This window comes from Calypte anna, chromosome 2 (genome assembly GCF_003957555.1).
Source record: "Calypte anna isolate BGI_N300 chromosome 2, bCalAnn1_v1.p, whole genome shotgun sequence".
Classification (NCBI taxonomy): domain Eukaryota; kingdom Metazoa; phylum Chordata; class Aves; order Apodiformes; family Trochilidae; genus Calypte; species Calypte anna.
The window spans coordinates 131,661,332-131,674,029 of NC_044245.1; the positions used below are offsets into that span (position 1 = coordinate 131,661,332).

The window sequence follows — 12,698 nt, forward strand, 5'->3', positions numbered from 1 at the left end:
GTCAAGAAGCAAGGCACAGCTCTTCCTCAGTGCAGGGAGAGTTGTGCCCACAACTGTGGATCTTGGCTGGGGAGCACACCACCTCCCACGAGTGTTTTCCTTAGCAAAGATAGAAAGATGCTATGGTAGGCAACAATAAATGGGGGATGTCAGTGTTCAACATTCCCCAAACTGTATTTGTTATAATGAAACTGTATTTTTTATAACCCTATCTGTTAGCAAAGATAAACAGTTCTAGCATACATTATATTATATGAATATTGAATACTCAAACTTAGGTTTCTCCCTTTAAAAATTAGCAATTCATATGATATGAATGATAATGAGAAAAGAGGAAACTTTCATGTAGATAATTTGGGGGCATAAGATTTCACAAATTTTATCTGGAAATTTCTGAACTTTTCTTCTTATTTACTCAAGTGTTTTAAAATCTCAGCCTCCACCTTTATGGCTGGATTGTGACACTGATGTATAGTTGGTGGTAGGTGAGGAGCTTCAGTGCCCAAGCAGATAATTGAACTGATAGTTTTTTATAAAAGGGACAATTCATTTCTGAAGATTTGGATCATATAGCACGTTTACTGTTAAAAGGACAAAAAAATATGTGAGGACAAAGAAAAGACAGTAAAGCTGTCTGTTGATTTGTTCTTTATATCTGTATGATCTAAAACTACACAGTGAAGCTGTCAAGTGGAAGACAGTCAGTATGCTTTTATAGCCCTCCATTTGTTGCTGTAGGTACTGAGAAGTTTGCAGTATGTAGCCTCTAACTTGGTGGTAACAACTCAGTTTTCAAATCCTTCATTCTACAAAACAAAAGTGGTGCCAAAGCTTCATCTAAAAGCAAAAGGTTCAATGCCAAAATCCATATTCTCCTCCACTTCTGGGAAGTGGATGCTTTTCCACTTGAAGTAAATGCCAGCTGCAGATTATGGAAAACTGACTATTGAATATGAAAATTTTGAGGCATTTAACTACTACTGGTTTCTATCGTGGCTCCATGGTACTCTGCAGAATACAAAACCTGCCACCTAAGCCATTAGTATTGATCACAATAGTAAAAATGCTTTCCTGTCTTCTAAACCAGGCAGTGGATAAAATCCCTAACATCCTAAAAATACTTTTAATACTATAACTAATGAGAATGAGGCATTGAGAGTAACAAGTGAAAGAGCCTTATCTTCTCAGTAAGTGTTTATGAGAATCATGTGGCTACTACTCACCTGTTTCTCTGTGTGTCCTGTGGGGATATGGAAGAAGAGAGAAATAGAGAATGGAATGATACCTCTCACCATACTGCCCAGTAAAGGCTGCTGTGGTGTCCAGCAGTTCCCTGCTTACTGGCAGGAGAAGGTTGTGCTAGCTCTATGTGATGACAGACCCAAAGAAGAAACTCTTTGTGAGCTCAATGATTTTCTTAAATATGTGGGTAGGCAAGGCAGGGGTGGGTTGTATGGAACTTGGTTACATTATCTTCTACAATTCTGTTGAATTTAGGAATACTTTTTCTTGGAATTTATTCCTAGTCTAAGAATTTATATCTGTGGTCATTTTTTTAACCACCATGCAGATGGCTGACACCTTTCTCACCTTCCTTAGCACTGAAACCTCTCTTAATCTGTGACCTAAACTAAGCAACATTCATATCAAAGCTAAGGTTGTGTTTCTTTGTCTATCCACAATGTAAAAGAAGCGAGACAGTGGATGTTTTTGCTGATGAAGCTTCCCATTCAGAAACAGAACTGATAGAAGAAGAAGTGAGGTAATTTTGTTGTGGTTTTGTGCCAGGCTTAATGTACCTTTTCCTCCAGTCTTTAGTGCCTCAGCTTATAATTACCATTGTGTTTCACTGTGGTGTGTTTGCTTGTTAGGAGCTTATATATGTAGGTTCATGGTGAATGGTATTATTCTGAGCCTGTCTGTGGCAGCTCTTTCATATGCTCTAGGAGTCCAATTACTACCTCATGGAAGGCCTGAGAGACATTCATTTTAATGAATCTTTTATCAACCTATTCAGCAAAGTTAGCTACCTTTGACATGAATATGCTCTGCCTCAGCACGGTTTTTGGAAATAAAATGCCATTAATAACATAAAACTCTTCATAATGACGCTGTGGCGAGTGCCTTTTTTGCTGCTAATTAGAATTTGGCTTCTGTTACACTTAATCACCATCCAGTCACTCTTTGTTTTAATTGATTTCATCATAAAACACATGACTTAGCTCAAGGAAAAGTCCTGAAGGGTACATGTTACACATTTCTATTTTATAGCTGCTCACTTATTCAAGGAGAGCTGTAAGGAGTGTGAATTTAATAAGAACCGCCATCAGAGTATGGATTTTACTTTAAAATTACCTCGATTTTATGTGTTTTAGGATATTGCTAGCAAATATTACTCCTTCCAGACAGACCAATTACACTGTGAAAAAGGTGGGGCCTAACTGATTTCTGCAAGTAAAGGCATGATTAATTGCCTGAGATAGTAGAAGGCTAGATTACTTGATCAAGAAAATCTCTTTTACTTAATGCAGTTTCTCCCCATTGCATCTCTAATGGTAACTTTTTCCATTGCTGTGTTGACACAGTTCTTTAGGCTGTGGGTTAGAAAATTTGGGTTTTTAAAATTTTGTTTTGTTTTTATTATGAACCAACCTTTGTCTAGTTGGTGAAACCTTTGCAAGTATTAAGGATGTTGTAAAATTTCATCTGACTACAGCTGGAGCATCGCAGATTAATTCACCACTAAAGCCTAGCCTGTATTTTATAGACATCCTGAGTCTAATAGTATTTAAAAGTGCTTCATGGTAACCATAACATATGGAATGTGGATTTTCCTACAAACCAGAGTACAACCTCTAAAGATAATCCAGTCTGTAAAAATTTAGTCATGTAAGTAAAAATGCTCAACTAAAATGAACAGTTAAATGAGTCCTTAGCTTAGTGAGACTTACTGTGTCAGCTATTCTTTTCCTCCAAGTTTGATGTATGTATTTCTAAATAAGAACACTTTTACCCAGAAATTGTCAGGAAACAGACTATTGCATGGATAGTCATTACTGAGACATTGGAAACATTTCAGCCCATTTATCAAGAGTATGGAGCAAGCCAAATCATACAATCACAACTTTAAAAATCTGTATGTTATCAAGAAGCGAACTCAGAAAACTTACGCTCACAGAAAAATGTACATATCAAAGTGATTTGCTCCAAACCAGTATCATGCAGAGTATTTTATAATTAACAGAAAAGTCAAAGGTCGACTGAGCTGCTTTTTGACTAACATTACAGGAATTGTGAAGCAGCTGATAGACAGCCATATCAAAGATCCAGATCAACAGAGCAACGTCCTATGCTAGAGCGGATCAGCTCCCGCTCCCGGTCCACAGAACGTCCTGACTCAAACCTCATCAGGTCGATGCCTTCATTAATGACTGGAAGATCTGCCCCTCCTTCACCTGCCTTACCGAGGTGAAACAGACAAATCAATCAGACTAATCCCCTTCTGCCCCACCAGTTCACCATTTTTCTTTCCTAGTAGCTAATTGGTATCGCCTCATCCTTAGTTGATCACTAGTAGCAATAGATACTAACCCTTTCAGTGCCAATACACTATTTATATTCTACTCTGGATATAATGGTGTGGCTGCCATTGCAAGTCGTTTGCTAGCAGTATTTAACTACATTTGTTTGTGATTTCTCATCTATCAAGAATCCTGGATGGTTTCCCACATAAAGCACCTCATAACTTTCATATGCTTCTCTTACAGAATGAGAATTTTTTTGTGTTCATCAGACATCGCTTATGGAACATCCATCATAACTACATCAAATGAAACTTGGTTTTTTTTAATTAAAAAAAAGTTTCTTTAAATGGACTGTACTAACCCTGTCTACTAATTACCATTTTAACCACCATTTTCTCTGACTACATTTTACTGTGCCATAGTCTGTTTTGTTCCTGTTTGAGTGCTATACTTTACTGATTGACATTCTGAAGATTTCAATACATTGCTCTTAGCTTAAATAAACATAATACAATTAAAATATTAATATATTTTGCTCTAGTTGATGTTCAGTAAAGCCTCTCCTCATTTTAGAAACACAAAACCCATTTTTTTGTTTCCTTAAAGTTAGCTAGTAACATCAAATCCCCAGTGAGAGCTAGTCAGATACCAGTGTCTTTTCTCAGTTTATTGCTTTGTATACACAAATCCCTGTAGTCTCATTGACACTTCAATGGTAATTTAACTGAAACTAAGCTAAGTAAAGTTTGTTGAATTTAACTTGTGGATAGTTTTAAGTGTATGGGGATATGATATCCATATGCACATGAATATAGACACTACATTCTCTTGGCTTGGCTGTGCAAACATCTTATGGATACTCAGCCTTAGTTTGGCTTCCTTTTCTTCTTTTTCACAGAGATATCTTTTTAATTAGGTCTTTTTCTGAAAAGATAATAGTTTCACTGAGGGATTGCAAGGATCCCAAATTATCCAAAGCCTACTTAGTCATGTTAGCAGTTCTTTATGGTATTATGGATGAATTTGTCATCTAATGGCTGTGGTTTGTTTTGATGTGTGTCTCATAGGTCACATCCTCGAACTGGGTCTGTTCAGACAAGTCCATCAAGTACTCCAGTAGTAGGGCGAAGGGGCAGGCAGTTACCGCAGCTCCCACCAAAGGGGACGTTGGAGAGAAGTAAGTTTATGGTTTTCTCCTTAATGATGTTGCAAAATTGCTCATTGAGGTCAATTATATTTATCTTTTTTATTTTAGCATTACAGTTAAAACCTCTTGAGTGCTTGTGAACAGTATTAGGATTTGCTGGTAGTATTGTATTTGGTACTGTATTTTTTTCTATTATGTATTAATATTGACATTATTCTTGACTTAAATGAATCATCAGCAGTGCAACAATCATCAGTGATGCAATACACATGAATCAAGATGCACTAACTGTTAGAATGATCCTGTTCCTTTTGAATTCAACAAGTTTTTTTTCCTTGACTTCAACAGGCACAGGAAATTACCTTTTATATGTTGTTTAGTAACAACTCAGGCTCTTTTGGGAGTTAGCAGCATAGCTGATCACTTGGACTGTGTTACCCATTGCTAATATAAAACTTCTGCACCTTGAAACAGGAAGAGCAAGAGGTAATAAACTTTAAAATAGGAAAGTTCAGCAAGATATTTAATGATTCATGATTTTACTGGGACTGTTATTGTGCTTATCTATAATGTCCTACAAAAGCACTGGTCAATGGAGACATTTTCCAAAATGTTTAGAACCAAAGTTATATAAACATATTTCTGACAGCAAATACATTTTCACCCTTCCACTTATTCATAGATGTGCTGTGCAAAATCAGTCTAAATGGCCATATACACCCCCTGTTTTCAATCCTTCTTAACATGTATATTGTATTTTCTATAAAACTTCTGTTGGTTTTAACCCCTGTGCTTTGGTTCCTTTTTTTTTTATTATTTGTTTGTTTGTTTGTTTTTGTTACTTTCCCTAGACAATGGAGACAAGGAGATAGAATCTTATGAAGGTCTGTACATAAAGGAGGGTTTGTTTTTCACCTGAAAGCCTTCTTGAGAGGCTATAAAGGGAAAAATAAACCCAACTGCAATTGATGTTACTTGATTGCACAGGCATAGCAAGAATTATTATATGCTTATTTATTCTTTTTTATATTCAGACCTGTGGCTAAAAAATTGTGCAAGGTTCAACATGAAAAAAGATAGTATAAGTAATATTATCTAAATATGATCATAATTAGAAAAGTACCTAGACATGCACCCATTTTTGAATATCAAGGATTTACGAAGGAGTAAATAATATTATTTCAACTAACCTATGTATGTATGTACCTCCTCAGGATCAGCACATATTTAAATTTAATCATTTGAGGCTATTTGACATGTTTAACGTTATCCACGTGTTTAATAGGACAGTGGTTTTATGTCAGATATGTTATAATGTTAAACAGTTTCTGAATTACTAGGGAATTTTCAAATAATGTAGGACCAAACATTTATTGAATAAAGTTATTCTTTCAAAAAGTTATAATACTTCTGCTTAAAAATAAATCTTGTGTTTGGTACCAATAAAACAACCTAATTTCCTTAATAGCAAGCCACAAGATATCAATTGCAGTCCTTGATCATATCACTGAGGGTCTGTATGTAGTATTACTATATCTGTCTCATCAGACTTCTTAATTTAGCATTGACAATGTTTACAGTGCTTATTTCCTTTTTGGAAACAAAACTTCTCAAAAAGAAAACTTGTTTTCACAGATCATCACCCTAGTGTATTCATTTCTCCGTTGTGTTGTGTTGTGAAATGCTTATATGAAATACAGTCTAGATATACCAGGAAATAATCATAACTAATCACATGATGTTTGCTGTCATTGCTGTAAACACTTTCATGTTTTACCACTCTTCCCTGCTCTTTGCTCAGTATATCTGTTTAGACTGTGAGCTCTTTAGGGCATCAGTTGTGAAATACTGCATATTTTTGTTGTGTGTGGCTAGGGAGGGTAGTGGTCTTACATTATAGGTTATATAGCAAGAAATATAATAAGTACAATAAAATAGCTTTTTTTATATAGAATTTTCTGCTCTGGTAAGTACTTCTGAGACTTCTAGAAATTTGTTCTGGGACTTCTGGAAATTTGTTTTTACTGGAAAACTGTAATATTTTCCTATACCTCTGTCTAAAGTAGTCCTTTGGAAATCTGTGTTGCAAAAAATTGCCAAGTCCTCAGATATTGGAGTTTTAGTAGACAACCAAAGCATCATCAGTGACTAAAGATACAGTACCTTGACACTTTTTGTATTGAAATTTACATATACTAAGGTGGTAAACACTGTGGTTAAAAGTATGATCCATAGATACTGCTTTCACATTGTACTCTGTTTTTATGTCAGAAAAAATCATATGTCAGAAAATATCGTATTCTCATAACACTATAGTTCTGCAGATTTTCTAATCCTTTTCTTTAAGGGGAATAATGGTTTTCTACAAAAGGAATGATGCTTTACAAAAAACCCAAAAGATTACCTAACTCCTGTTAGTGACAGAACATAATTATGATTAATAGCATTTTTTTACTGTGGAGAATTTAATATTGCACTAAGTTATTTTAAGCGAATGAAATGTTAGTGATAAAAACTCAAATTCAGTGGAATAAAAAATGCTGTCTGTAGTTGAAGGTGTGTTAGTATTAAGAAAAAAGCCATAAGTAGAGCTGAAAACTTTATAGACATTTGAGTAGGTTTTTAAGACGTTATTTTATGCCCTGATGATAACTGAAACAGTTGCCTGGTTTTGGTAAGGCTATATGACCATACTGGAGTAGGTCATTATCCCAGAGTAGTCCTTTTTGTTCTTAGAGAAGCATGTACTTGACTGGAATTAGAGAGGGGATTTTATGTTGCATAGAAACATGATGTGAAGGTTAAGCTTTCTGCATTTTAAAATAAAGGATTTTGTTGTTGACCAGTTTAAGTTAAAATCATATTGAAGGATAAAAGATACATTATAGGCAGAAGGAATGGGAAATACCCCAGCTTTCTAAAACCGAAACCCAAAATCTTCTGTGTTTTTAACTCCTACAGTAGTCTCATTTAGCCTATATACATTTGAGTAATCTGTATTTATTACAGAATTGAATGTGCATAGCATTTCTTAGAATGTAGTAGAAATGCAGGGACTCAAGTTCAAAGAAAAGAATAATTTGTAGTTGGGGAGATTTTTTGTTGTAGTGCAGCAGTGGAATATGCAGGTTTATGGCTTTATGATTCCAACTGGAAGGGAAGTTGTTTACAGGGAAAAAGAAGCCTCTGGGGAACTGTTTTCCAGGTTAGAATCAGAATGAAAAAAAAACATTGATTTGGTATAGATTTAGATCAGTGAACTGTGTTATGTGGTTTCAGGTTTTTGCCCCAGGACATCTAGGTATCCCCAGAATAATTTCTAGATTCTGGAAAAGACAGAGAATTTTGTTTGTAAGAAATCTAGCTGTGAGTAGCTATGAAGGATGATTCCCAAGTGTAGCATATTGACCTATATTCTTTTTGTTAGAGTTGCACGTGCTCAGTAGAACATACAAATATCATTAGCTGGGTTGCATTTGCAGTTTTTTATGGTCATGACATTTTGGCTGATTCCCTAGGTTCTCATCTGTGTAGCTTCCAGTATCAGATTTTAACTGCTCAGAAGAAAGACTGGATATCTCTGAAATGCACAGCATTGCCTTATCCACCCAGAATATATCATAAACATCTCAGCAGCTCAGGTTCTGTTTTAGACTTTGTTAGTTTAGTGGATTTTCATGTTCGATGGATGGAAAATAGTTCTGAAAATAAGCCTGGGACCATGTAACATTTTACCAGATTTTCATTAATGAATTTTGCTTGTTTATTTCAAAATTGTACGAGTGAAAGAAAGAAACATCTTGGTTTTCAGTGAACATTTATAGAAGAACTATAGCATTAAATTGAATTTGTATCTAGCATTGCAATGGTTATGTACTCTTAAATGTGCTGTATTGTAAGCGCTACAGACAATAAGTGAATATTGAAATATATTTCCTAAGAGTTAACAATAATTTTTTCATTTCATGATAAATTTCTTTATTTTTATTCACCATGATGGAAGGATAAACTTAGTGAATGCTTGCTGCTAATTAAAACGGACCATCATAAAGTGCTCTTGAAACCATTCAATATTAGCCCTTTCAGTCTGCTTTTAATTTCTAATCAGAGGAGGAGTATTTTTCCTTTTCTGCTTAAATATAAACACAGCCCTTTCTTTCTTCATCCCTACAAAAAGCCCTACCAATTCACCCAACAATAAAAAACTAGCAAAATTATGTCAGACCAAACAAGCATAAGAAAACCTTTAAATATAAAGAATCAGGTGCTCAGAAATTTAGCAACTACTACAACTCAGTGAGGATTTGCCCTTCTATTTATGTTCTATGGTACAGACTTTCATTATATGATCTCATAATAATCTTGTGTCTTGGGAAAGTTATTTCAGAGGCTGTTAAAGCTGACATTACTGCTGATTAACTGTCCTCTCTTAATTTCAGGTATGAGTGATCTTATTCCTGAGTAAAATTATCTATGAATGGAATTAGTAGGGGTAGTTGATTAGGTTTAATCAAGGATAGCTGTGAGCCATAACTCCAGTTTTTATAGCTCTCAGATACAACATCAAAGCTTTAAAAAGAATATGTCTATACTGTCAATTGTATTGTTCCAAATCATGCAGTATGGAGTGCAAGTTACTGAGACACTCTGATGGTAAGGAACACAGAGATAGTAAGATCAAAAGATAGAAAGATGTGCTGTTTATTTTAAGGGGGTATGCCTCATTCAGAACTTAACTTCACTGTTAAATGAGACAATAGTCTGCAAAATGAGAAGGAATTTTACTATGTATTTTCCAGTGCCTGTCATAGTTTGATGGGAGCCAGAGAAAGACTATAAAAATGTAATTGCAGAGAACCTGTATTCACACTGGTTATAATTCTGTCCTACTCTTATCAGCTGTGAATTCACAGGTCTTTAAAAATTTAGGACATACAGGGAGTTCACTTTGTAAAAGATGATTGCTCACAAATAAATAATACACGGTAGGAACTTGTCTAGGAACATGATGATTTGGTCAAACACCAGTGTGGAAGATGAAGGTACACATCTTTGCATCCACCTTCTTTTTGTGTGGATATTTCTGTGATATGTTATAGTACTTTATATTGTTGTAAAAGAAGCATATTTGTGTTGTTTATCATTACCAATATATTTTCACCATTGTTTCCAACTATTTCAAAGTCCTCTGATATTTAGATATGCTTTAGGCGGCTGTAATTACTGATGGAAAAGTGTCTTTCTTTCTAAATTCTAACTACACTGAAATCCAGGGAAAAGGCATATTATCTGGCAATTTCAGGATTTCTTTTTTTCAAAATGAAAAAACATTTGCATTGCTTTTTCTGCACTTATTAAGATACTAATAATACCCTGTAGTTATCATTTATGCATGATTTAAAATATGTTCCTCAAAAACAAAGGCTTGGAATTTGATTTCTAGAATAACTAAAGCAAACCAAGTGCTTTTAAAAGAATTGTCTACCTACATATTTCTGTTTTCTCTGCTTATGGTCTGCTTTCCATTGCTCCAGTAATTTAAAAAGAAATTGGCAACAAGGGATATTAAGGGCTGCATATGACCATCATTACTTGCAGAAAGATCTCACTGGAATAAACCAGATACTACTGAAAAATAATGCAAGGATTTACTTAATCTTTGATTCACTCAAAAAAATTGTTTATACCACAGGATGAGGGTTTGTATGTTATTGTGAATGTCTTGTTTGATATTTGTCTTTTATTTGAACAGTTTGTAACAAAGCATGCCTGTTTCTGTCTTGCTTTTTCCCCTTGTCATACTTAGCTTATACAAATGCATCAGGAGATGAAGAAAAGCATACTGGAGTTCAGGAATTGGAGGGTGAGGCAGGTCTGTCTGACCACAAGTGCCTATCTCCTCTAGAAACATTTTCCTCTGAGCACATAGGGAAGATAGACAAGCTAACCTGTAAATATATTAAAATATTAAATATATTAAAAGTCAAATTCCAGACAAAAATATATATAATTTTAAATAAAAACAAGATGAATTAATTCAATTTACCTGTTTGGGAATGCTTAGGTAGTTAAACTTGCAAAAATGAGTTAATTTTTTTTTAAACCCTCTTTATGAAAGTACCATGTTGCTATGATCAAGTTACAGCCTTAGATGTGGGTGGATGTCCCTTAGGTGTGGTACCCTCTCAGTAGGCACATCAAGACCAATGGAATTAAGGCCAGAGAATAATAATGCACTGAGGGCATTGCTACAGTTATATGAAAATAATTAAGTTCTCCAGAAAGGGAGGCCCAAAAAAATCACAAGGTGAGCAAGAAGCACCCCTAGTACTAGCTGGTAGGAAAAAATATCTAAACGTAAGTATGCCTAAAGTGCTGTATCTGCTTACAAGTCTAAGTGCCTATATCACAGTTTATTTAGAATCCCATGCCCCTGACCATAATCCCATTACTATTTAAGAGAAGAAAATGTGGCTAATTATTTTCTTCTTAGAACAAAGTCAGAAATAGTAACTGTGACAGGGCTCTGTACTTGGTCAGAAATCTGGATTAAAGCATAATTTCAAGATTTGGGATCTGGAAAGCAGGGCTTTTTTTTAGTTGCAGTCTTAAGCATCCAAATTGTCCTTTAAAATCTTTTCCTTCCTATTTTTCATTCTAGTGCATTATATTTTTCTTTCTTTTTTTGCAGTTCTGTCTCTAAGTGTGTATTGTTCAGTGTTGTGTGTACTGTGCACTGCTCACTCTCTGTGTTTTGTGTAGCAAGCATAGTGCATGGAATTGTGCTAATATAGTTTGCAAAATATTTGTGTGTGCTATAGTTACATTGTTCATCATAGTAGCTGCTCCAATTTTTAATCATTGTTATCTATTTTTAATGTTATAAAGATTATGAGGAAAAACATGAAAACCCACCTGTTAATGGGCGAAAAGGCAAGTTGATGATGCTCATGCTAGTGATTTGTGGGTGTTAGAGAAATTTTATTTTTTTCTGCATGGGTGTGTATGGCTTAGTTCTACTAGTTCAAAATCAATAGATTCAGGTGTATTCATTTTTAAGTTATTGTTTTACTTCTTGCACATAAAATATTTTCAACTGTGGTTTTAAAATCTTTCTTGGAATCAAAAGCTCTAATTCTTGGGTTTTATTACAGCTAACTATATTACTGAGGAGGTGGTTTGCACCACCTAGATATGTGATCATATTGCTTATTTAGAACTGATGAAATAATTTCTGCACTTTTTCTCATGAAGGAATTACCAGTTTTCCTTGTCCTGAGACTAAGTACTGTTTGTAGACATCTGCAAAACTGTCTACATCATCTTCCACTTTTTACCAGGCCTGTATGCTTCTACACCACTTGGCTATATATTTTACAAGTTGGCACATTTTTGATAGTCACCAGAGAGCTGGACCATTTTAATTAGTATATACTGGTAGAGGAAAGCTTAAGTTATTAGCAATCATCTCTATTGTCTAGTTCTTTTTATGTTCAATATCCTCTTCTATTTCAAAAGCTGTAGAAATAAGCTTAGTTCAAAGAACTGAAATGTTAACATGGAGATTTAGATTTATTAACTAAAAATAGAACAGGCAAGTTGCAATGACCAACCACAGCTTACTTTGGAGTTTTATTTGAGTTCATGCTTCTAAACTGCTTTGTTGTTTTTTAAGAAATTTGTTATTATTTTTCCATGTACTTCCAAAGCCATATTATATTTAGGCTTTGTCTCATCAATATTTTCTGCCAGTGAATGAAATATCATTTAGATAGTGTCTTGGCTTTATTAAATTTGGGTATTCATTTTTAGATCTCAACCAGGAGCCCACACAGGGAATGACCCCAATTACTTTGTTACAGGCTACTCCTAACATTCTCTTCCCTAGAATAACTTAGCAAAGGAAATACAGGTATGAGGAGAGGTTCAGTTTTGCCTGTGCAAGTTCATTTTATTGCAGGGCAACCACACTGGTTTAATAGCCTCTTATTGATCAGTGTAGACAGAGTGAATGAGGTGCTGTTGCA

General features: G+C 34.7%; 1 protein-coding gene across 36 annotated transcripts in view; it reads left to right on the plus strand.

Moving 5' to 3' along the window:
• The window catches only part of RIMS2 (regulating synaptic membrane exocytosis 2), a 419,884-nt gene that overhangs the window by 288,775 nt on the left and 118,411 nt on the right, over positions 1 to 12,698 (plus strand). For 20 of the 36 annotated variants that reach the window (XM_030444594.1, XM_030444591.1, XM_030444596.1 and 17 more), the window contains 2 exons: positions 3,289 to 3,468; positions 4,592 to 4,701. In XM_030444594.1, the coding sequence (XP_030300454.1) occupies positions 3,289 to 3,468; positions 4,592 to 4,701 (290 nt within the window). Of the gene's footprint in view, positions 1 to 3,288; positions 3,469 to 4,591; positions 4,702 to 5,522; positions 5,556 to 12,698 lie in introns of all 36 variants that reach the window. The other 16 variants (XM_030444581.1, XM_030444600.1, XM_030444599.1 and 13 more) reach the window with 3 other exon arrangements.